Source organism: Vipera ursinii (genome assembly GCF_947247035.1).
Source record: "Vipera ursinii genome assembly, chromosome: 1".
Lineage (NCBI taxonomy): Eukaryota > Metazoa > Chordata > Lepidosauria > Squamata > Viperidae > Vipera > Vipera ursinii.
In genome coordinates, this window is record NC_139512.1 from 118,016,453 (window position 1) to 118,040,305 (window position 23,853).

Consider the following 23,853-nt stretch of genomic DNA (forward strand, 5'->3'; position numbering starts at 1 on the left):
CCAGACTGTGATACTGTATGACAGGATGCTCTCGACTGTCCCCCTGTAGAAAGCGGTCAGAACAGGGGAAGAAAGATGTGCTTTTCTCATGCGACGCAGAAAATGCAGGTGCTGCTATGCCCACTTCACAGTGTCTTGTTGAGCGACCAAGTCAGCCTACTCGTTAGCTGCACACCCAGGAATTTGATGCTGGTAACCATCTTCACAGGTGAATCATTAATTCACAGAGAAGTGTGGCCGTGCCTGCCTTTTCTGAAATTGACAATGATCTCTTTGGTTTTTCCAGTATTTAAAACTAGGCTGTTTTCCTAGTTTCCCAGTTCACCAACCCCTCAACTTCCTTATGGTAAGCTTCCACACTGTCATCATAAATAAGGCCCACTACTGTTGTAGCATCTGCAAACTTCACAATATGGTTGGTGGCAAAGCTAGCACAACAGTCATGGATCAACAGGGTGAACAGCAGCAGACTTAGGACGCAGCCCTGAGGAGCACCTGTGCTCAAGAAAATGGTATTAGAGGTATTTGTTCCAACTTGCACATATTGGAGCCTGTTGGTAAGAAAATCAAGAATCCAGTTGCACAAAGGGGTGTTTAAGCCTAAAAGGCCGTTTGTCTACTAGATGCTGGGGAATGATTGTGTTAAACGCCGAACTGAAGTCAACAAACAACAGACATGAGTATTTCTTTCCTCTAAGTGCTTCAAGCTCAGATGGAGAACAGAAGAAATAGCATCCTTCATAGAGCAATTTAGTTGGTAGGCAAACTGAAGCAAGCCTAATGCTGGCGGGAGGCTAGATACAATAATGACCTTTATCAGCTATTCAAAGCATTTCATAATGGTGGATGTCAGTGCAACCGGACAGTAATCATTGAGGCCTGTAATTGTGGACTTTTTTGGCACTGGCAAGATGATGGCTGTCTTAAAACACTGACCACTGCCTGCTGCAATGAGAGATTGAAAATATCTGTGAGAACACAAACCAGCTCATCTGCGGATTCCCTAAGGACACGTCCAGGGATGTTATCTGGGTCTGCTGCTTTCCGAATTTTAACTTTCTGCAGTGTTTTCCAGACAGAGGTGACATCAAAGCTTAGCACTTGCTCACCAGGATGGGGCACAGCTTTCCTAGCAGGAGTGCTATTTGATGCCTCAAATCTACAAAAAAATAGTATTCAGTTTGTTTAGGAAGTCTGTGTCATCCTTTCATCTCGATGGAGTCACCTTGTAATCCGTAATGGCCCTAGATTCCTCTCCACATTCGCCTGGTGTTTGTTGGGTCCTAAAAAAAGTTCTGAATTTTGTGGCAATGGGCTTGCTTTGCACCTTTTATAGCACTTGTCAGATTTGCTCTGGCTGTTCTAAGTGCCAGCATGTCACCAGATTTAAAAGCCAAATTCCATGCTTTCAGCAATGTGTGTGTGTGTGTGTGTGTGTGTGTGTGTGTGTGTGTGTGTGTGTGTGTATAAATTGGTGAAACTTTACAGGACATGAGCACGGAGACTGCATGCCTGTTTGCATTTGCTCTACTCTGCTATTTCCGCAGGTTCAGGCAGCCTCGGTGCCTCTGCTCAGTAGCATCAGCCACAAGCTTCCTGCTGCCCCCATAATAGCTTGAGCTAGGACAGGAAGAGCAATGCACCTGCCACCCACCCGTGAGGATGTCTTTAAAAAATAATGCTCTAACGATGCTTGCAGCATGCAGATGCATTAAAGTGGGTGCTATGCTCTTTGTCTGCAAACCACAGCAGGATGTTGTTGGGCGTTGAATGTCACAGATGACCAACAAATTCTCTCTGCGCTTTCACCAGACTGGTAGAGAAGTTCCTTCATTAGAAGGGGGTTTATCATGAGGAGTGGCTATGACATGATCCTTTTACATCATTTCTTATAACTTTCTAAACATCATTTTGATACATTTGGAATTTTGGATACATGTTGTCCCCATTCACACAAAACATTGCCATACAAAGGGCTGCCCATTTATCTGTTTTATAAAAAATAATGCAGTTTATTTCTGGAATGTTCCAGGTTTTTTTTTTCTAGAGTAGGATTATTGGTGCATTTGTAAGATGAAGATCAGAGGATGAGTCCTCTTGGATCACACCTTTAATGACGTCCATTGCTCATGGCCCAAGTTCCCTATTTGAAGATTTTGTTATTTTAATGTATTTTGCCATGCATTCTTGAGTCTTTTAAGGAGAAATATATTTCATTGGTTGCTGCATTTATTTTATTATTTTTGTGTTTATATTCTTTTCATTTGTTGATGAATTACATTTTTCAAATGATTCCTTCTTGACTTCAGTAGAAGTTTTGACTCTACATAGGAGCCACGCTGGTGTTCTTTGCCAGTATATATTTGAAGTGAGATTCTATTATTGTAGTCTGGAATAATGTGCAGGAAATTGACCCACTTTGAGCTTTCTTTTCAATTTTCACCATTAGTCTTCTATTTTTTGGAAGGTTGTTCTACTTTGTTTTTTTACAATAATTTTAGATGTTACATTTCAAAAGAAACAAAATAATAGAAAGCTTAAAAATTAAAAAGAAAAATTAGAAAGCGCAGAAAAAAGATGAGGAAAAAATAAAAATAAATATATGTATGTATGTATGTATAATTTCCACCATTATCACAAGCATAAACAATTTTAGTAATTTACCACCTTCTCCTAAAATACAGTAAATGATGTCTTAAACACAATTGTTTTCTTATGGTGGCTGGATGGTGGATGGTGGATGTTTTGTCAGCTAGAGCTCTCTTATGCTAAGCAGCTGGTTCTGAGGGCAGCTTGACCTAAAGTGAATCAGGAATATAAAGTACGGTAAGCCCATTTCAGAAGTGGACCTTCTGCGGACCACCATAAACATTTCTTGTTCTGCAAAATTTACTTTTTGAAATGGATGAGCTGCTCTTGGAACGCTCAGGTCAGCACATTCCAGGAAGAAAACAGAAATTCTGGAAGCAGGCCATGCTATTTTGCAGATCCGTACTATTTATAAAATGGTTGTTGTGGACTACGCAGCTTGGCACAAAGCACTGATTTACCAGAAAGCAAAGCAAGATTGCTACCCACACCCTGCTCTCAGTCTCTGACGGTCTATATTACTCCAGCTGCCTTTTCCTTTTAATGTGAAGAGCACATATGCCAAGAAAGCATTTGTGTGCAACACTCTCTCTTTCACAGTGCCTAAGGGGACCAGATTCATTTTTCCAGAAAGATCACAGATGTCTGAAGATCCATCAACCGCAACTACCAATGGGGGGTCATCTAAAACTAGCAATGGTTCAACTGTACCTCTCAGGCTGTGAATTCAAATCATCAGTGTGAGGAGTATTGTACAGCACAATTGTCCATGTCACCAGTTCTTGTTCAACTTCCTGATCAAAACTGCTTGCTAGCACATGTCTACTCACTCATTAACTATGATGTTGAATCATCAACTTTTCTGCTGTCTCTCTGGAGCCACACTGCCTTTTAAGGACCGACATCAGTCATGTAGTGGTGTCATCACATTGTCAGATAGCTACTCTCAGATGGCTGTTTCAAGTAGATGTTAAAGGAGACACACAACACATGTATGATATACAGGGATTTTAATAAGTCTTTCTTATATGCCTAGTACATACTACTGTACATCTAGCAACATCACTGAGTATTGCTTATGGAAATCAAACATAATATGATAGTTTTCTGGCAAAAGAACCTAAAATAGACATTTTAAACTATCATCTTATAAAAAATATATGGTCTTATTTTGGTGAGTAGGGCTGCATACTTAACCTTGCTCAGGACAATAAGATGGGATAGGTGAGCTTGCCATTTTTTGGGGTAGGGGGTGGAGTCTTTCAAGCCATTATTTTGGGAGTTACTGCTTTAATGTCAGTACCTCTCAAAGCCTGATGTGCCACCACCCATTTCATTAAATAATGGGGGCACAATGTATGACCCAGTACAGCCACATACAATTATTTGTATAGCTCCTCCCTGTTAAAATTGAACCTAGTGGAGTAGTGTAGTGACTAGAGGAGGGAATAGGTGGTTGGGATGTCAAGAAAAATGAAGTTTTTATTCTACACATATTTTCTACATTCTGACTATTCATGTTGAACCTCAAACTTTGTTTATGCAACATGTTTCATTAGGATCACACGAAGCTCTTGACTAAAAAACAAAGTTTTTATTTGATGCATATCAATATTTGATGCATATCAATAAATTGAACATGATATTGCCACCTGAAGACTGTTTTCTATGAGGCATTTATAAGCTTCTGCCAGTCCTTTAAACAATCCACCTCTATGTAATCAAGCCAGGATGAGTAGCCATCCTTTAAAAGATACACCAAGGGTTGCACATCAAACTGGGCTCCAATTTAAAACAAGTCCAAGTGATTTTATCTGCAAAGTGTTTCACAACTTACGTTGCAGGCCAGAACATCACTTTTACAACAGTCAGAATTTATACTGACATTACTTAGGAAAGCTCTACTGGCAGGCACAAGATTTGCAAAACAGTAACTTTTAATTCTTGCAATGTATGGCTGTGAAAGTTGGACCATAAGAAAGGCTGAGCACCAAAGAATTGAGGCCTTTGAATTATGGTGCTGGAGAAGACTCCTGCGAGTCCCTTGGACTGCAAGGCAATCAAACCGGTCAGTCCTAGAGGTGATCAGCCCTGACTGTTCTTTAGAAGGCCAGATCCTGAAGTTGAAACTCAAATACTTTGGCCACCTAATGAGAAGGAAGGACTCACTGGAGAAGAGCCTAATGCTGGGAAAGGTTGAGGGCAATAGAAGAAGGGGACGACAGAGAATGAGGTGGCTGGATGGAGTCACTGAAGCAGTAGGAATGAGCCTAAATGGACTCCAGAAGATGGTAGAGGACAGGAAGGCCTGGAGGAACGTTGTCCATAGGGTCGCGATGGGTCGGACATGACTTCACAGCTAACAACAACAACAACAACTTACTTCTTTGCTGTCTCTGCTTCTGGGAGAGGATCTATGGTGGACTAGATGTCCCTGAAGGAATGGAGGTGGTATTGCATCAGAGATCAGTAGCTAGATGATAATTTCTGGCCAGCATAGTCACTCCAGAAAAAAAGAGAGAATATGAGATTGTCCACTTGCAACCAGGACAACTGCTCTGGACAAGGAGACCATAGGAACTGAGGTTTTTGCAGTTAACTCATGAGCCCTGTGGCTGAAGGTTGAGAAAATTCAGTCAAGCTCACAGCCATAATGCCACCTATATGGACACAAAGTTCACAAAAGCTGTACTTTCTCAACCAGTTTTAGATGCAATTTATTTACAGCTACAGAGAGATTTTCTCAGCAGTAGGATAATAGAAATCCACTTGGTGAAATCAACATTCTTTCTGGACTAGAAAACGGGGAGAGGGGGGGGGAAGGAAGCTTCAAAGGATTTAAACTTTTAGCAAAAGGCTTAACAAGGATTGAGTACAGCAAAGTTTAAAGGTGATAAAGGCAACAGTATTTTTGAAATGTTGATTTTTGGTAAAAGTGCTTTGGAATGCATTGGAATTTAAAAGAAAACAGAATGGACCCATGCTAGGATATTATTTGTTAAACTATTAAGCAGTGCAGACAATTAATGGATTTGATAAAACAAAGGATAAAGATAATATGAGCCACACCATGATGGTGACCAACTGCGGAGTGCCATTTTAGACAAAGTATTAAGAGAACAGAAAGACAAAACAGGAAAAAAAGGGAAGCCTGCCTTTTACTCTTTCCCTTATATTTGAAATACTTTTACATTATAATATTACAATAGGACCCACCAGAAAAGTGACCCCCCCCAAAAAAAGAGAGGGGAGGATGGGATTGCTAAAGCAACATGAAGAGACAAATTACACCACACTTGTTTCAGAAAATGTTTGCAAAATCAGGCAGTGAATAATCTGAATCACTTAATATTAAATGGACATCTTTTGAAAAAAAAATGCATAAAAAACTTGTAAAAATGAAAAAAGAAATGAAAGAAAAAGTTGAGAAGATGGAAATTGCTCTACAGCAAATCACTGGAGATATAAAACAAATTAATGACCAAGTGGAAATTCTGGAGAGTAAAACTGAAGATATATAAAAAAAGAGACTTAGAAAGTGAATTAGATAATCTGGCATTACTGGAATTGAAATTTTATCCAGGGAAATTCCAGAGGGTTCTTGTGAACATATCGAAAGTATTATTAAAGCCTTATTTTTTTTTTCAAATGGGATGAAGACATAGAGGCAGATATTGAAATGTTCCATGGGATATCCTAGCATACTTTGTCAGGAGGATGACAAGAGACTGAGTTTTGTAGCAGTGGAAAAGTCATAGAACTTGTTTTTTAATACAATAACCACAGCTGTATGTACAAAGCTGGAAAGATTTGGCAAGAAGTACAATGAAGTTGATAGAACTTTCTGAGATGGCCATATTGACTAGTTTGATTAGAGGAGGAGAATATCTGTTTATTACTCAATGGACTTACAAACTTTCTGTGTAAAACAGAAAAAGATGAACTAACGATTTATTGTTTTGTTGATTTGATACAATAGATTATAGAAAGCAGATGTAACTTTAGATAAAGAGGTAAATTTATCAATGTTCTTATAACAGCTGTCAAGATGGTTGGAAGGTGCTTCTTTGTATCTTGTTTTCTTTTTTCTTTTAATCGTTTCTTGTACTTTCAGCTTTCTTGTTTTTTCTTTCTTACTCTATATTAGCTTGCATTAGTTTCTGAAAACTTTTAGTAAAGTTATATAACAAAACCACTCCCCTAATAAGCAGGCTCTCTCCATTGTTCTATTGAATTTGTCATGAGGCGTCCTCCACTGACTTCCCAATTCTACTACAAATCAGAGAGAGTGAGATCCAGTAAACTGGCTAAAGCAGGAATAGGAAGATGCATGTAGCGTGTGGCTGAAGGGACAAGAACCAAGAAGAGCGGGCTGCTACTACAGCTGAAGAAAGCAAAATGTTTTCAGTTCCTGGGAGAGTCTTAAAACCTGTACAGTAGTTTCTCAAAGCAGCATACAAAGGGGGGGGGGGGAATCCAGGCTAAGTTAAACACATGCCAAATCAAAAGACCGGGACTAGGGAAACAGCCAGAAATGGAGTTGTAGGAAACCCAACAATGCCTTCTTATATTGCTTTAAAAGGCTAAGGACCTTGTGTCGATCCGTTGTTGAAGAGCTCCCTAGTGGACGACAGCAGAGAATATTTCTTTGGGGATTTTAAACCTTTATATAAATATGTATCATTCAGACAATTCCTTTTGAGGGCAAGAAATGCTTTGCAAAGTGCAAGAAACAGTAGGAAATATTAAGCAAACTCAAAGAAATTTAAAGAAATTTTTAAAAAAGAAAAATGCCGCTTAATTTATTTAATACCAACACATCCATTGTATTTGCTCCATATTTTTCTGTTTCCACTATGTCCATACACTACTTGCAAGTTGTCTTTTGCCTTTTAAACGTCTTTTGGAGAACCTTGCCAACTTCATTCAGTCACAACATATTTTTCACCACTCTACTCTCAACCTATTCATTCTTTCATTATATATTTGCATTTCAATTCACTTTTCATTATTTCCCTCTGTATGGCAGAATTACCTCCATGTACTTCTGTATTAGTTAGCTATTTCTGTAGCCAAAGGGCTTCACTCATTAACTCCCCCATTCTTGATTATATTTACTATTTTACCACATACACTCCTTGTGTATCCTATTCCTGCTACATTCAACTGTTATGTTAATCCTGTTATGTTGAGCTCTTACATGGACAAATGCAAACTCTTCTACATGAACATTTTCATTTGACATTCATTTTTCAGCATGTGCGATCCACTATCTTTCTATAGAATTTGCACATCTTAAAATTTTCGCTCCTACCACCTCATGCAGTTCTTATGTACCGTAAGTATCCATTAATACATGAAGTAACCAAAAGGACACTACCTATCCTTATCTTTCTCCTGGCTAAATGCTGAATACTTCATTAAATATTCCCTTTATTCTCCCACATGCTGTGCTTCCATATTTTTTTACCACATTCTGCAACTAGCTTTCAGCTCCATGTTTGCACAAATATCCCATAAATCAAGCCCATTCATCATCCATTTTCTCTAAACTAACAAATATTCAAAACTTTCTCATATTCACATATTTCTCATATTCATATATTTTACAATGACCCATTAAAGAACAAAATGTAAGTGTATTTTCCTGATATTGCCAAAATACAACCGAGATCAAAGGATTATTGTATAAAGTGCAGGAAACCTAAAGAATCCTGACCAATTCAGATAAAAAACTAATAACCAGGCCAAGACCATTTATGATATTCATTCATTCATAATAGGTTAGCATCGGAACTAAAATTTAGTATTTAGAATTGTGTTGATTTGATCCATTTTGTAAATTATCTACATCATTCAAGCACCATTTTCAAATGAAAATTATATAAATATATGGAAAGATTTTCCAATTTACCCAAGGTCCATGGTAGTTACTGTAGTGTAATCAAGTCTTACCTTGCTATTTTGGAATACAGCTTTCCTTTAAAAGGAAACAGAAAGTCCTACTAAACAAGGATTAAACTGCATCTCTAAAGTACTTAACATACGTACATGTCTGACAATCCTAGGATACAAGCTGCAAAACAGTGCTAGGGAACAGTAATTCTGCATGAAAAGCTGGTTCTTGGCCAGCCCTCGACAGAAGCCCTAAATGTTTTAAAATACACATAATGAGAAAGAAATAATCAAAACCCAAAATGGCATTAATGTGCACCGGAAATTATTTGAAAATTGAGTGGATGATGGTGAAGCAGAACTCAGTATATTGAAACAGGTTAAAGAGAGGTTTTTGTCCTTTTGCCAGGAATACACCCACATGAAGTGCTCTTAAATTTCATTGAAAAGGAGCTGCACACTTATTAAACCTGTTTAAATAAACAAGAATATGAGCTTGCATTATTACTCCCCACCCCCAAAAATGCAGTTTTAATGGAAAAGATTTAAATGTTTATGGATGTTCAGAAAATGCAGTTTCAAAAGCCACCTTTGGTACAAAGATGACTAAATAATTTTGGTATGTACAAAGCAAATGTTAAAAAATTAGGTCGAAAGGCAATTGTTTGTTACATTCTCCCATTTGAATTCCCCACATTCTCAAAACATGGGGCACATACATGACCGATAATGGTTATAAGCAGAATATTCTATGATTAAAGGAAGCAAGTGGGAGAAGGGGAAGGCACTTGGGTGTCTTTAGGAATTTCTAGCCAAGCTTAAAGCAGGGATTATTGCAGGATACAATTGTTTTCCTAGGACCTATGTTATTGGTGGGTGGAGGAAATTTCCATCCGTAGTCCGAAGAAGGCTAGCTGACATTCTGGAAAAGAGTTTCCACTTACCTTGAACTCACTCCAAGTCGGAGACGCCCACAATAATAAGCTGCACAGAGCTCTAGTTCTATAAAGACTTTTATTTGGAATGAAAATATAGATATCAACCCTGAACAGTTAATTTCCGCTGTTCCATTGCCACTGTGTTTTGGAAGCCAGAAAGAGGAGTGGTACCAGAGACAGTAGCCTGAGGACTGTGACCAGAAGGCAGGCTCCTTTCACTGCCTGGCCCTAGTGGACATCTCTCCATGTTCCCATTGCAAAAAGTTCAGAGAAGGAAGCAGAAAACTCCTCCATGGGATTTCAGTGGTCCTATCTGAGAAAAAGCATCCCACCTTCCACTGACTCATAGGTGGCCCAGACTTCTAATAACACCCCCAACCCCAACCCCGTGCACACATGCCACAAGAGACTCATAAGGAAACCTCAGCCTTATTCTCAAGTGGAGGGTACAGGCAGGCCAGGCCAAGCTGTCAGACAGCCCCAATCTCCTTGGGTGATATCTAAGCCGGCCCCATTCATGGGAATGGGACAGGAGATAGGCCCCTGACCAGAATAAGGCAAAGGAGCAATGGTTAGGGCACTAGCATATGGCCCCTTGGATAATATGGGGTGCAGAAATGAGAGGAAGAGGAGATTTGGTCTGAGACAAAACCCAAGAAACATTCCCAGTAGCAGCAAGAGAGGGCAAGCCCCTGTCTCACCCCACAGGGCAGGAGGCAATGTGAAGGGATTACTGGCAGATCAAAGGAAGGGGAAGTAAGTGAGATCCTCCATGTTGGTCAGGTTCTCTTGGGAGGGGCACGGAAGGCCCACTAGAAATCACCATTCTCAATGCGGCTCAACTGCGACTCTAGCCGTGCAATGCGCTCCCCCTGTGCAGCCACAAGCGCCCGCAGGGATGCCACTTCACGCAACACTTCTTCAGTAAGCTGCCTTCCTTCCTGCAAATGGGAAAAAGTTGATCATCCATTATTTCATCATATTATCCATCTTTTTGCCCGTAAGATTCCCAGAATTCCAATGGTCCAACTCAAACCAACCACTAACTGGAACAGACAGCAAATACAGTACATAATCTGGTGCAGGAAAAGGTGAGGAAAGCAAATCTGACCCACATTTCTAAGCCTGAATCAACACATATGGCACAACCCTACCCTGATCATACGGGAGTCACACTGAGGAAGTTGATCATTGTTAAAGTTTCAAATAAAGAAATCTTCTACAGCAGTGTTTCTCAATTTTGGTGATTTCAAGATGTATGGATTTTAACTCCCAGAATTCCCCAAGCAGCATGCTCTATATACTTGGCTTCATCATGTTTCCAAGAGCCTGGTTTACAAGGTTGGTTGCAAAAAATTTAAGTGCCATTATTTGAGCAGCAAGGAGATCTGTGCAGGATCATATTCTAACCCAAGAGCCATACCCAGCCTTTCTTAAAGTGCCGATACTTGTCAAAGCTACGAAGAGCCAGAAGCTTGCTTATCTGCATATAGGGAGCGCAGAAAGTCCCAAGATGAAGCAGACACTCAGTACTACCTTACAACACCTTACAGGTCTACCCTACTCTGGCTTCCTTAGGGTTGGTTTTGGTCTATGACTGTAACAAAGTATCTCCATCTCTCTCTCTCTCTCTCATCTACCTAATGTTTGGTCCTTCCTCCAACAACTCCTGCTCTCCCCAGCTCAACTCCATGCAATCCTGTGGGGGAGACTCCAGCCCACCCATCCGGTCCCTCTCCCTCAGAATCCCCATATGCCTCAAGCAACAGCACAGTACTCACCCCGCTAGCAGCAGCAGACACACTAAGGGCAGATGTGGCAGTGGATGGAGTCATGGCACTGGAAGGTGTGGCACTCAGCCCAGTATTGGAGGGAGCTGCCGGGCGACCCTCAGGCAACAAGCTTCTTCGGTTGACCTTGAAATCCCGCTGTTTGGTGGGTACATAGGCTTCACGCAGTGAGATTAGGATGGGGGGTGCTGTCTTCCCTGCCACCCATTCCTCTGCCTCCATGGCAGCTTCCGGACCAGCTGTGTCCGGGTACAAGTCATCTTGGAACAGATCTGACTGCAAAGAGAGGACAGCATCAGCTTTCCTGGCATTGGCAGAGGGCACCGGGACAGAGTCCTAAGATGAGTTACCAGCGTATATTTAGCCGAGACTGAATATGGAGAAGGAGACTAAATGTTTTACATTCATATGGAGCCCAAACTGTGAAGACTGTTTCATGTGGTAATACTAAGAATGTCCATTCTGCCTCAGAAATCACAAAACGATAATCTGAGAGATAATTGGCACAGAACTGAGAAAGGAGCATCTTAATTCCTCAATGTTCATGGATCTGTTTCTAAATAGAAACCACTTCTCTTAACCCAAACATGTTGTACTGTTGCACAATCTACACAATAGTAGAGGGAAAGGTCTCTAGAATCAATCCTTTCACCAAAGGGAAGATTCTAGGTAGTCAAGGAAAATTAAGTTTTGAACTGATAGATTCTGATTCTGTTTTAACATTTTTCTTTAGATTTCTGAATAAAGATTAATTCTACTGGAACATTTGGAAATCATATTCAGAGCAGAATGTTGCATTTCATGGTGAAGGAGGTGTGGGGCTAAAAGGAAAATAAATTGTCACACTGGGGTCAAAGAAGGCCAGGAAAGCTTAGATAGATACGTTTCTCAGAATCATATTACTCCAGAGAGATTAAAAATATGAATGAAAACGTGCGTGTGTTGAAAAAAAACCCAGCTCTCAACTGCCAGGAGTGTTTTAAACAGAGACTATCAAATAGCAATACAATACAGCAATTGAGACCAATCCTGTCAAGGAGTAGTAGGATACTATATAGATATTCTAAATCATGGGTGTCAAACTTGCCGTGTCACATAGGGTATTGCAACATATCATGACTTTTTTCGCATTGCCGGAGCTATGCATGATGCAACCGGCCCATGGGCCGGCAGTTTGACACCCTGTTTTAAATTGTCAATTCAAAGACCCTAATCTAGATTTAGCACAATTGTAACCTTAAATTAATTTGCAAGATGTGTAAGAGACTCATGGTTGAAATAAGATTGGAACTGGTTGACCTTACCAAGCTTTTTAAAAATGAGATATAATGGGAACTGAAACACATTCATTAATCTACTAGGTTATTGGCTAGTATTATTAAATCAACAAAATTACAAATTAATGCAGAGCAACAGAAGTCAAGATCCAAGGGAAAAAAGTAGCAGCCAAATGATTCCTGACATTTTATAAGTTGTCTAACTTGCGTTAAGAAAAGCACCGCAGAATCTAGGAATTTGTAGCCTGCTTTGTCTTTTAGCAACATAGGAGGGGATACAGTATTAGCACACTTCCTAGCAAGATGCTAGGAATCTTTCTTCCAGATTAGGGTTCTGGTACTGGATTTTAATTCTAGTACTTGATTTTAATTCTAACATTAGATAAATAGATCAGATGCTAAACTGCAACTGCTCGCCTGCCTACTAATGAAAAGCAGGGAAGGAAGATGAACCAGGAATCCCTTATAAGGAAAAGCAGGCTAATGTCTCCTTATGTAGTACCCACCTTCCTTGGCACTGTCATAATAATGGGTTCACACTTGCGCTCATGGAGTTTGTAAAATCTATAGAAACAGAAAGGGACAATTGAGTTAATCAGCCTGGATCTTTAAAATTATGAGAATAATTCATGCTATGTTTTGACTGCCTATTTGCTTTCTTGCCATTCACCTCTATACCTTCCTATTAACAATTTAATCTGATTACCTGGCAATCTCACACTTGTTGACATCCAGACCCCGCTTGGGCATCCAACCCATGCCACGTTGTGGTTCTTTGCTAGTAAATGTGTTCAGGAAGTGGATGTATGGTGCTTCTGCTGTGATCTCAAAATACCGGATGCTAGAATCTCCCTGGAAAGCGTGAAAAGATAGCAAGATACACCATGACAGAATTGCCACTGTTTGGATGGCAGAAAAACACATTAGAAAACCAGAATTCGAATCATCATTGAGAAAGTTAGCCTGACCCATAACACATCTGAGATGAAATCCCATATATGTGAATCAGCCTATTATACTATGTTTAATAGTCTGCCGTTACATGGGTGCACTGTGCCTAACACAACATGAAAGTCCTTCCTGTGAATTTTGATCAATAGATCATCTACTCACTGGCAATGTCCTTAAGGGAAAAGAGGTAGACCTGACTCCTGATTATTTGAAAACATCAAAATATGGCCTCTTTCTGCATGTACACTTTGACTTTATGTCTACATGGCATGGGTCCGGAGTACCTTAGGGATCACCTGCTGCCAGCATCAACTTCCCTCCGCCCTGTGCGTTCCCACAGAGAGGGCCTCCTCAGGGTGCCACCGGTCAGAGAATGTCGTCTGGTGGCCCCCAGGGGGAGGTCCTTCTCTGTGGGTGCCCCGGATTTATGGAATCGGTTGCCGGTTGAGCTCCGGATGGCGCCCGACCTTCGCTCCTTCCGGCGTGATCTGAAGACTTATTTGTTCGAACAAGCCGGCCTGGCCTGATGGGGGATGGGTTGGGATTTTATTGTTGTTGTAAATATATTTACCTACTGTTTTAGCTTGGGCATTTTGTTTAATTCTTTTTAACTTTTGTAATTTTGTACTTTTATATGTTTGCCCTGTTCACCGCCCTGAGTCCTTCGGGAGAAGGGCGGTATACAAATAAAATTATTATTATAAGGATTGCCCTCTAGATACAAGGGTCACTTCCTCTCATTCCTAGACAATATGGCCATTTGCTGATGTAATTCAACTGACGAAGAGCTCCACCCAGAATTCTCAGGTGTCAGAGAAAAAACAAGCACACAAAAACAGGCCTAATTTTATTTAGTAACAACGGGAGAGTCTTGTTTTCTTTGCAATATTAATACTGAATTACACGACAAGCTACGATAGGAAAGAAAACTATTAGATCCTCAGCAGATTCCCATGTACTATGATAGAAAAATCAATACCCATTTAGCTTAGGAATTTTCCTATCTGTAAAGATAACACATAAAATATAAGGGAAGGCATATTCTGCCTCAGTCAGGCACCATCATGAGTATACCTGCACATATAAACCAAGTTAAGAAAGCCTACTTTGCCACAGACGTAGATAACATTGGTGTCAGGATCGTAGAAGGGCAGAAGGGTCCCATTGCTTGAGTCTAGTTCCTGCAATGCCATAGGTTCTTCAAGGTTTTCCTGAAATTGAAAGAAAAAAGAAAGCACAAAGATATATTACCATCTCTTTCAGATGGTTACCTCCGTGTCAGCCCCTTTTGTGTAAGGTTTCACTTAGTTGTTGCCTACTGCCTTGCTGGTTGGGAATAGAGAGAGAGGGTACTCCAGACTGGTTTGGGAAGGTTACTCTACATCAGAGAACTGCTCGAGAGGGAGAATCTTCTCATTCAGGGTTTTGAATTGTAGTAAAGTCTTCATCCTTTCTCAGATCAATAGATCACCTACTCACTGGCAAGGAGTGTGGGGATGGTGCAAGGCAGTGATACCATTGTAGAAGACGGGGCAGGGTTCTGTTCATTTCCTTCAAGGTATAATCGTGAGGGGTTCTCTTGCGGAACCAAACTTAAGACAATACCCATCTGAGAAGAAAGCAACCTTCAGAATGGGAAGAGATGAGGAGTCTGTCGCTCAGGCTCTTGGAACTGATAGGAATTTCTCTTCTACTGGAGTCTTCCTCCCCACCCAGTTGCGCCCCGCTCCATCCGCCTTCCCACTCACTGGGTCCCAGAGAGCCAGCTGCCTTTCGCTCATACGGCTGAAGCCTGTTGTAAAGATCTTCCCATCAGCCAGGAAAATGGCTCGCATTGGGCGTGCTCCCTCGTGCGCTTTCTCCCTTTCCTAGCAAGTAAGAGGGAAAGGGTCAGGTTAAGATAAAGCAGGCAGGTTCCACAATAGACAAGAGAAATTCTCCCTGCCAGCTCTACTCACGATATCTCTTAAACGGAATCCAGACTAAGCTCTCCTATCAGTCACCAAGGTTAAATTCAACCTGAAGAAGACTTAACGTTGTTGCAGGTATTTAAGCACAATTTCTTCAGCTCTGCCTTACCTTTTCATTTTGTCCCCGTTCTAAGGAAACTCAAACTATAACCAAACTCAAAAGTCTTTCCTCAGAAAGTTGCCTAGGAACAGGCTAGAGCAAGCTGGGAGACCAATAAGGTCTTTGTGATGAGAGGCCTCATTTTTAATTTGCTTCTGAGTAAAGAACCCAAAATGTTAAAACCTTGGCACTCTGCAGGAAAAAGAAGCTTCTTCTGCCACTCTTCTCGCTTCAGAAGTAATCAGACCAGCATTTACTAAACCCCCTTGCTGATATCTAAGAAATATAATTTGACTCCATCAATATTTAAAATCTCTTTCTCGCTCTCTAAATATTTAAAAAACATAATCCAGAAGAAAAACAAAAAGACAAAGAATTATAAAATTAAATGACAATTTCATGGTAAATATTTAGTTCAAAATATTAAAATATATCAGTTTAGGGCAATCTAAATAACATGCAATTATTAATGACAATTATATATCAGGATTACAATAATTTCTGCCTAATCTAAAAAATGCTATCCTTAGATGTTGACACCTTGTTAGAAGAAATTCAAACTTCAGATGTGTTACAAGACCATATGTGGTATTATAATCTAGAAATCTCTTCCATGTTGAATTCTATATTAAATTTGCTTTTCAAATAAAAGGTTATTTTTTGACATTGATGTATACTCCCACAACTTAATTTGCCATTCTTCCAGAGAAAAGAGTATACATAATTTCCAACAAGAAGCATAGGGAAAACTGATACAAAAGTGAAATTTAGGATTTTGTTATTGTTATTGTCTTTGTTATCTTAAATTGTGCTGATTTTACGAACATGGTTTTGGACTGAAGAACAGTTTAATCTGCTGTTTTACAGGTGTATACCCATAACCACAAATTCTAAAATTTAAAAAACAAAACAAAAACAAAACTATGAACAGCAGGGACCGTTAATGCAGAAATAGAGGTCAGGTAGCTCAGATCCATGTTAGTTGTTAATAAAAATGTGAAATCCTGTTCACATTTATCTGTAATTTTTATACAGTAATGGAAAATTCGATTTCTACCATAAATGTGTAGTCATATTTAAGAAGCATAGCCTGAGGAAGCACTTCTGTTGGTCTAACTGCACTGAGAAAATACCTTTGTGTTTTGTACAATAAGGTTTTATTGTATTTTCAATTTTAAGGATTAGCAGAAATTTAGAAAGCATCATTAAATATGCAGGTATGCAGAAAAAAAAGGAAAAACACAGTCATTGGGTGGCAATCAAAACGTTTTCTAATTCTTTGCCTTTTCTAGTTTTGATGAGCTGTCCATAGATCTAAAGAACAAAATACTTTATATGATTTTTTTTCTACTACACTCTTTTGCAAACTTCAGCTGCTAGATTGCAAGTTTGGGGGGGGGCAACCATGAGTCTCTCTTTAGGAGCTAAAAGCATTTAGATAGTGTTGACGCAAAAGTTTTTTTTTAAAAAAGGGAACCTAGATTCAAGACGAAGCTCCTTTGTATCCCATTATTGCAGTAATAATATAATGCATTCTTCTTCAACAATTTTCTGGGGCTAAGATATTATAACTCCCCTCTACACAGATCCTGAACTGGCAAGACAATATTTACGCCATCATCAGTCATAGCTTCCCAACACCATCATGCCCATCTCATTTAAAACAACTGCCTTCCCCAACATTACTAAATGCTCATAAGAAGATAGCCTGAGATCATTACAGTGAGAGGGGGACCTTTGACCTATTTGCTTCATTGACTCACTGGAGGGGGGGGGGAAGAACTAAATAAAAGCCCTTCCCCCTCCTTGAAGTTTGACAACTCTCATCACTAGCAACACAGACACTTCAACAGGAACTCAGCAAAAGCAATTTTGGCTTGCCCGTCAATCCCCCGCACCCCAACCCCAGATCAAACTTTCCCAAACGACAGGTAGGCAAGAGTGGCTAAAAATGGTTCTTTTAAAGGCACTCCTTGCTGGGGGGGGGGCGCATAAGTTCCTAGGGAAGAGTCCCTTTAAAGATCTCCTGGCATGAAGAAAAAGCTGCTTTCCTGTACCGGAGGATATATACATCTCCTATCGACTCGTCTAACTGGTGTAAGAAGCAATGGAGTCATCCAGCCCTTGGCCTTGATCCTAGTCCCTAGAGGGCTGCATTTTTATTCTCCTGCTTACTTCAGTGTACAGTCCTCGTACCTTTCTGCCACCTATGTATTTTGCTACTACTGTTGTAACATGTATTCAGCACAGGACTGGTGACGCTGTCCAGATTTCTTGCTGACAGACTCAGGCATCATTTATTCTGCTGAAAACAAAGTTACAAAATCGGACTGTACCAGTTGCAAAATTTCCATTTGCCTTAAGGTAGTACCTCTGCCTCAAGCACATTCCACATTACATTTTTTTCCCCAGTTCCTGTAGTAGGATTATAGTTCTGCAAGCACAGACCACTTTGGAAAACTAAAAAGAAAGTGAATCCTGTCATGCAACCAAATGAACATTATAGTATACTACTTTGAATACCCTCCAAAGTGTCATTTTTATACAAATAAACATTGCGAATTGTTTTGTAATTCTGTAGCTCTGCAGTCACCTTAACTACAAACCAAAGACAATACAAGTTTAAGATATTATTTAAGCTACAAAAAAAAGGAACCTGAAGTAATAAAAGAAAGAAAAAGCTGTGCAGATAAGAAAGTGGGGAATCTACTGCAATACCCTAAAATACAAAAGACAATGTTTTCGAATTGCCAAGATCAGAATGGCTTGTCACAAGTGCCACAAAATTACCGTAATTTCAACTCTTACAATCACACACCGCTTCATGAATGTAACCAAGAACTCAAAGAGTGTCAGACTTACAGCTACAACTTGCCCACGACGTGGATCAATGATGCGCACACTTTTGTCCTTACAAGCTGAACAGAACAGACTGCCATCCCGGTTCCAGCTGACATTATAAATGATGTCAGGATGCAGATTGTCAAGGTAGTAAAGCTCTTCTGCAGTGCCCACATTCCACACAATAATCACATTATCACAGCCTGGAATAGAAAGGAACAACTAAATGGTTTGCTATGTTCTTTTTCAGACAGCTCATTAAGCCCTCATTTTTCAACACCATCCTGCTTGCAGCAGAAACTTCTCAACTTTGCTGCCTCCTTTGCTGGTGGTACCTGCACTCAGAAGGATGTTGCGAGCGGTCGGATGCCACGTGATGATGCCCACACGTTTTGAATGTCCTTCCAGAACCACCACTGGTTCGGTCAGAGGCACTGTGAGGCCACCCTCTGGGATCTGCCATACCTGAAGAGAACAAACAGTGCAACACAACGGCACAGAATCACAATGAAGCTCACATGTTTCATTCTCTCCCATCAATATGGCACCTCAAGCACAACCCTCCCTTCTTCCTAACAGCATCCAACATCAGTGGAAATTTATTTTGGAAAACCCTACCCTCCTCACCATACCCTGCATAGTATTATCCACCTACTACTACACAAACCCTAAGAACAGCACTTCACATTTTAAAAGCAAAGAAAAGTCCTCCCCTAAATTAAACCCTGCTCTGGGTATAATATGGTTCCACCCACGCTGCAGCTTTCAAACTCTGTCAAATGAAGAACTGTAGCTCATGCCAGCAAAAGACTGCCAGTCCTGTTTTATCTAAGTGAAATATTCACATTTGCCTTATTTTTGCATAATTTATTCTGCCTTTGCAGAAATAAGAAGTGTATGGAACACTGGATTTTGCCTTCCTCCCCACTGCCAGAAATCTTGTTATTCTATCCTTCACATTGCCCATACCTTCCCAGTTGTGAGGAATACTTCTCACATGCAAGACTGACTGCAATTGCCTCAGCTTTCAGATACATGTGGAGGCATGGCTACTGAAGAGACCCCTTTAGCCCCTATACACACCAACATGCACACTTTCCCCATTTCCGTCTCACCATAACAGTGCAATCCTCAGAACCACTGGCAATGATGTGATCATTATGTGGACACCAATCAATGTCCAAAACTGGTCCAGTGTGTCCACACACGGTAGGGTAAGACTTATCAATGCGCCCTGTCTGGGGGGAAATAAACGAGATAAGAGTTGACATACAGTTTAAGTCTCTCACAATCTTGTTGCAAGCTGGAGTCCCATTTTCTGTCTCAATTTTTTCCCCCATATCAAGTCTCTCCCATAATCCTTCTCTTCCACCCCCAATTGTCTATAAAAGGTGGATCCATTAATAGAAAGATTAATATAAAGATGTGACAAACATAGAGACAGTGAGTGGTCATTTTTATAAGAGTTTTCTGCTTCTCCTCCTCCCCCTTTCCTTTTTCCACCTTGAGCCCATCCTTCTTCACCTTTTGCAGCGGGAGCACCATAAAGGCCCCCCCTCCACTGGCTTCGACAATTACTGCCACAAACTTGAGGTTGACAGCACAAAAGGTGCTGTCCCAGGTGACTCGTGAAACCCGGATGTCATCATAGCACTGGTCATTCTTGACAGGCTGTCCAAAGACGTGGCGGAATTTGCTCTGACGCACAACCTTACGAAAGGACATGACTGGAAAGAGACAGAGCAAAAGTCAGAGAAAGGGATTCACTTACGACTGCTGCCTAGTTTGATGTCTTGCAATTTCAAAAGCATCTCTGCCAATAAAACCAGTTGCTTCATCAGCCAGTATCTGACTCTTAAAGGGGGATTGGTCCAGACCAATTGTGCTCCTAATGAAGATGGGAACTGCACAAGAAGGAAGAAAGCAGCCACCACTTTTATTCTTAGTTTCATCCAGTGCAAAGGCATCTCCTAAAAAATTACACCGTATAAATTGGAACACAGACCTAATTATCCTATTCCTTTGAGAGAAAGTAAAAAGCAGTTCCACATTGTCCCCACCTTTAAAAGGGAGGCATGATAAAACATCAGAAATTAAATACAATTAGTTCTTGACTTATTACCACAATTCGAATCAGAACTTTTGTTGCTAAGCAAGGCAATTCTTAAGTGAGCCGTGCCCAATTTTATGACTTTTTTTTGCCACAAACGTTAAGTGAATTGCTGCAGTTAAGTGAATCATGCCATCAATAGGCAAATCTGGCTTCCTCCATTAATTTTTCTTGTCAGAAGCCAGCTGGGAAGATTGCAAATGGTAATCACATGAACCTAGGACCCTGCAAATGTTGTAAATACATGCCAGTTGCCAAGCACCCAAATTTTGATTAGGTGACTGTGGGCATGTTGCAATGGTTGTTAACAGCAAGGACCAGTTCTAAGTCGCTTTTTTCAGCACTGTTATGATTTCAAACGGTCACTAAACAAATGGTTGTAAGTCAAGGACTACCTGTAAAACAGAACTAGAATAATCAGATGGCATGAGGGCAGAGAAAGGCCTATCTCAGAGAAAGCTCACCGGAAAACCCATTTGGTGCCCTCTAACTAGAGACAAAAGACAGAAATGGAATTACCTACACCAGAACAAAGCCTTAATCTTTAAATCTATAAAACACGGAAAGTAAACTGGGAGGTTGCCCCAACACCAGATCCTATTGGATCAGAGTCAGAAACAAACCCAAACTACAAACAGAACTCTTTCAGGCTAGAGGGGAGCAAATGAAGTCCCAACAACAACAGCAATACAATCCCAGGGGGAGGGCCTTCTCTGTGGGTGCGCCGGCCCTTTGGAACCAGCTGCCTGTAGAGCTTAGGACTGCCCCTGACCTTCACTCATTCCGCCGGGGACCTGAAGACCTGGCTCTTTGAGCTCTCTGGCCTAGACTGAGAGTATTAACTGGGGTTTTAATTGTATTTTTAATTGTAATTGGGTTTTTATTTTAAGGTTAGTGTAATTATTTTAATTGTTTTTAATTTTTGTAACTTGTTGCATTGTTTTAAAAAACCTTGTGAACCGCCCTGAGTCCTACGGGAGAAGGGCGGTATATAAGTTTAATAAAATAAATAAATAAATAATCCATTCAGTTATTCAGAGTCCAATTTCAGAATGCACTGAATGACTTCTGGGGAAGTGAGCTAGGATTACTCAGTGGGGTGCATCTGCTTTCCATTCTGTTCATCAAGAGGGATCCCCCCCCCTTTTATTTCCATAACATGCAGGAAGCAGAACCTATAGAACCTCTTTTAGAAATTCCTAACAGATCAGGTGGAGTTAAGAGTGGGGAATCATATAAATTCTTCTGCGCATCCTGGAGAATTTGGAGGGGAAACAGGGCTATAAAATTGACCCAATCTAATACAGTATGACAGGCACTTTTGTGTAGTGGCTAAAGACACCAGGCTAGAAATTGGGAAAGGTTTAATTCTAGTCTTGCCATGGACCCAAAGCCATCCAAATGATTTGGGACCGGTTACTATACTGTTTCAGCTCCAAGAAGGAAGCAAGACAAGCCACACCTGAAAATGTCGATAAGAAAACTGTAGAGACTTGTCCAGGCATTCACCAGGAGCAGGCATACACATACACAAAACCAAACCCATATTAGCTGGCCAGAAGTGTACATCTAGAACCTTCCTGAGATGGGAAGGGGAAAAAAACCGATTGAGAAATGTAAAGGGAAGGGGGAAAGGAGGTGGGGGGGGGACAGAGAAAAAGAAAGGAACTGCTTTTCTGCAAATCAAGAGTCCCACTAAGAAATGAATAAATCATCCCAGTTCAATTACTCCACTGAGGCAACCGGATGTGCAAGGAAAAAAAAATGCAAGGAGCCTCCAGTCGGACTAAAGGGGGGGGGAAATCTAGGCAAAGCAAAACAACTTTCTTGCAATCCCAATATATATATATATATATATATATATATATATATATATATATATATATATATATATATATATATATATATATATATATATATATATATATATATATATATATATATATATATATATATATATATATATATATATATATATATATATATATATATATTGGGGGGAGGGGCGAGGTAGAAAGAGAGCAACCTGGAGGGAGGTTTCCACCCTCAGCGTGTCAAGAGATCAGCCTGGTAAACAGCGAAAACGCCAAGCGGGTCGGTCTCCAGCCGTATGCAACAGGATTTCCCATTTCCTGGCCAACTGGCACGGCCAGCTGAGTGGAAGCCGCGTAGAAGAACGGCAGCCACCGCCCTTCAATTTGTTTTTGTTTTTTAAAAAGCGAAGTTCAGTCTGAAGCTGTTCCATCCCCGGGATGGCCGCCACCTTCGATTATTTCCGAGCACCGGAGAAGAAAAGGCGAGGGAGAAGCTACGGCAGTGTTGCTGCCCAGTCCGGAGGCGGGGAGCGAAGGCAGTGATTTTAGCAGTCTGCCTTTCCGGCCCGGGAAGAAGCTCGAGGCCCCGTCCACCACCCCCACCACCCCCAATCTCCATCAGCGCGCTCAGGACGCGGTCGCCTACCTCCACTCACCGGCTTGGAGGAACGGAACGGAGCAGCCTCTCCCTTGCGCACAGCCCAGGGCGGTGCATGCGAAGGGAGGGACGAAAGGCCCGGAGTGGGCCGGCCTCTCGGTGCTTTACAGGAAATGACCGAGGAGGCGGAGGAAGCTCGCTTCCCGAGCACCGCTTTTTCACCTGCTTTGCGGGAGGAGCGGCCTAAAGCGCGGAGGACAAAGTCCTCCGGTTCAGGAAGGGGGGACTGGGGCGACCGGCTACGCCGAGCCCGACGAGAGTAAACGAGGCGAGCGAGCGACCGCCGCTCGGCTGGAGCTCCCGCAGCAGCTCGCTCGGCCGCTGTCGTGGCCTGCAATTGGGAGAAGACTGCATGGCGGTACGCCAGGCCAAGCCCGGAGGAGAGGCTCAGGCTGGCAGCCGGGATTCAGAGGCAGGATCCCAGCGGTCGTGGGAACTCATTTCGAGGAAGAAAAGCGCCTCTGGGGACGAGACGGGAGCCTTCTCCTTCCCATTTGCCTAGCACAGGGGTAGGCAACCTCGGCTCTTTTATGACTCATGGACTCCAACTCCCAGAATTCCTGAGTCAGCGTAGCTGACTCAGGAATTCTGGGAGTTGGAGTCCATGAGTCATAAAAGAGCCGAGGTTGCCTACCCCTGGCCTAGCAGCAATTAGTTCGTTAAGGGAACGGCGTGGCATTCCGACTCTCCAATACCTTTTTCTCCGCTATCGCTTCCTACGCGTGTTTTTCTCCTTTTCACTGGGAGGCGGGCGCGCCTCCGTAAGCCCTAAAACAGCATCCTGGGAGGAGGTGCGCTCTCCTCGTTTGGGGTCTTACGAGCCGTAGCCTGGCGTCTGCCTTTCAGCAATTCCAAGCGATCAGATGATTGCTTCCGCTGGGCTGGGATTTGTTATGGCTCTTATGGCTCTTGAAACAGCT

General features: G+C 41.4%; 1 protein-coding gene across 3 annotated transcripts; it reads right to left on the reverse strand.

Annotated features, from left to right (window-relative positions):
* Window positions 1-9,479: 9,479 nt before the first annotated feature.
* CORO1B (coronin 1B) lies at window positions 9,480-23,135 on the reverse strand. 3 transcript variants are annotated; one of them, XM_083348252.1, is made up of 11 exons: window positions 22,932-23,135; window positions 19,876-20,078; window positions 19,467-19,589; window positions 18,687-18,816; window positions 18,373-18,554; window positions 15,189-15,308; window positions 14,547-14,651; window positions 13,196-13,341; window positions 12,996-13,053; window positions 11,204-11,488; window positions 9,480-10,363 (listed from the first exon to the last, which is right to left on the reverse strand). In XM_083348252.1, exons 2-11 carry the CDS (start codon window positions 20,074-20,076, stop codon window positions 10,235-10,237), a joined length of 1,479 nt encoding a protein of 492 aa, XP_083204378.1. In that variant the 5' UTR covers window positions 20,077-20,078; window positions 22,932-23,135; the 3' UTR covers window positions 9,480-10,234. The 3 variants fall into 3 exon arrangements, with proteins under 3 accessions (XP_083204378.1, XP_083204377.1, XP_083204379.1); XM_083348251.1 differs by having other exon boundaries at window positions 22,922-23,049; XM_083348253.1 differs by lacking the exon at window positions 22,932-23,135 and adding an exon at window positions 22,488-22,690.
* Between the last annotated feature and the right edge of the window lie 718 nt (window positions 23,136-23,853).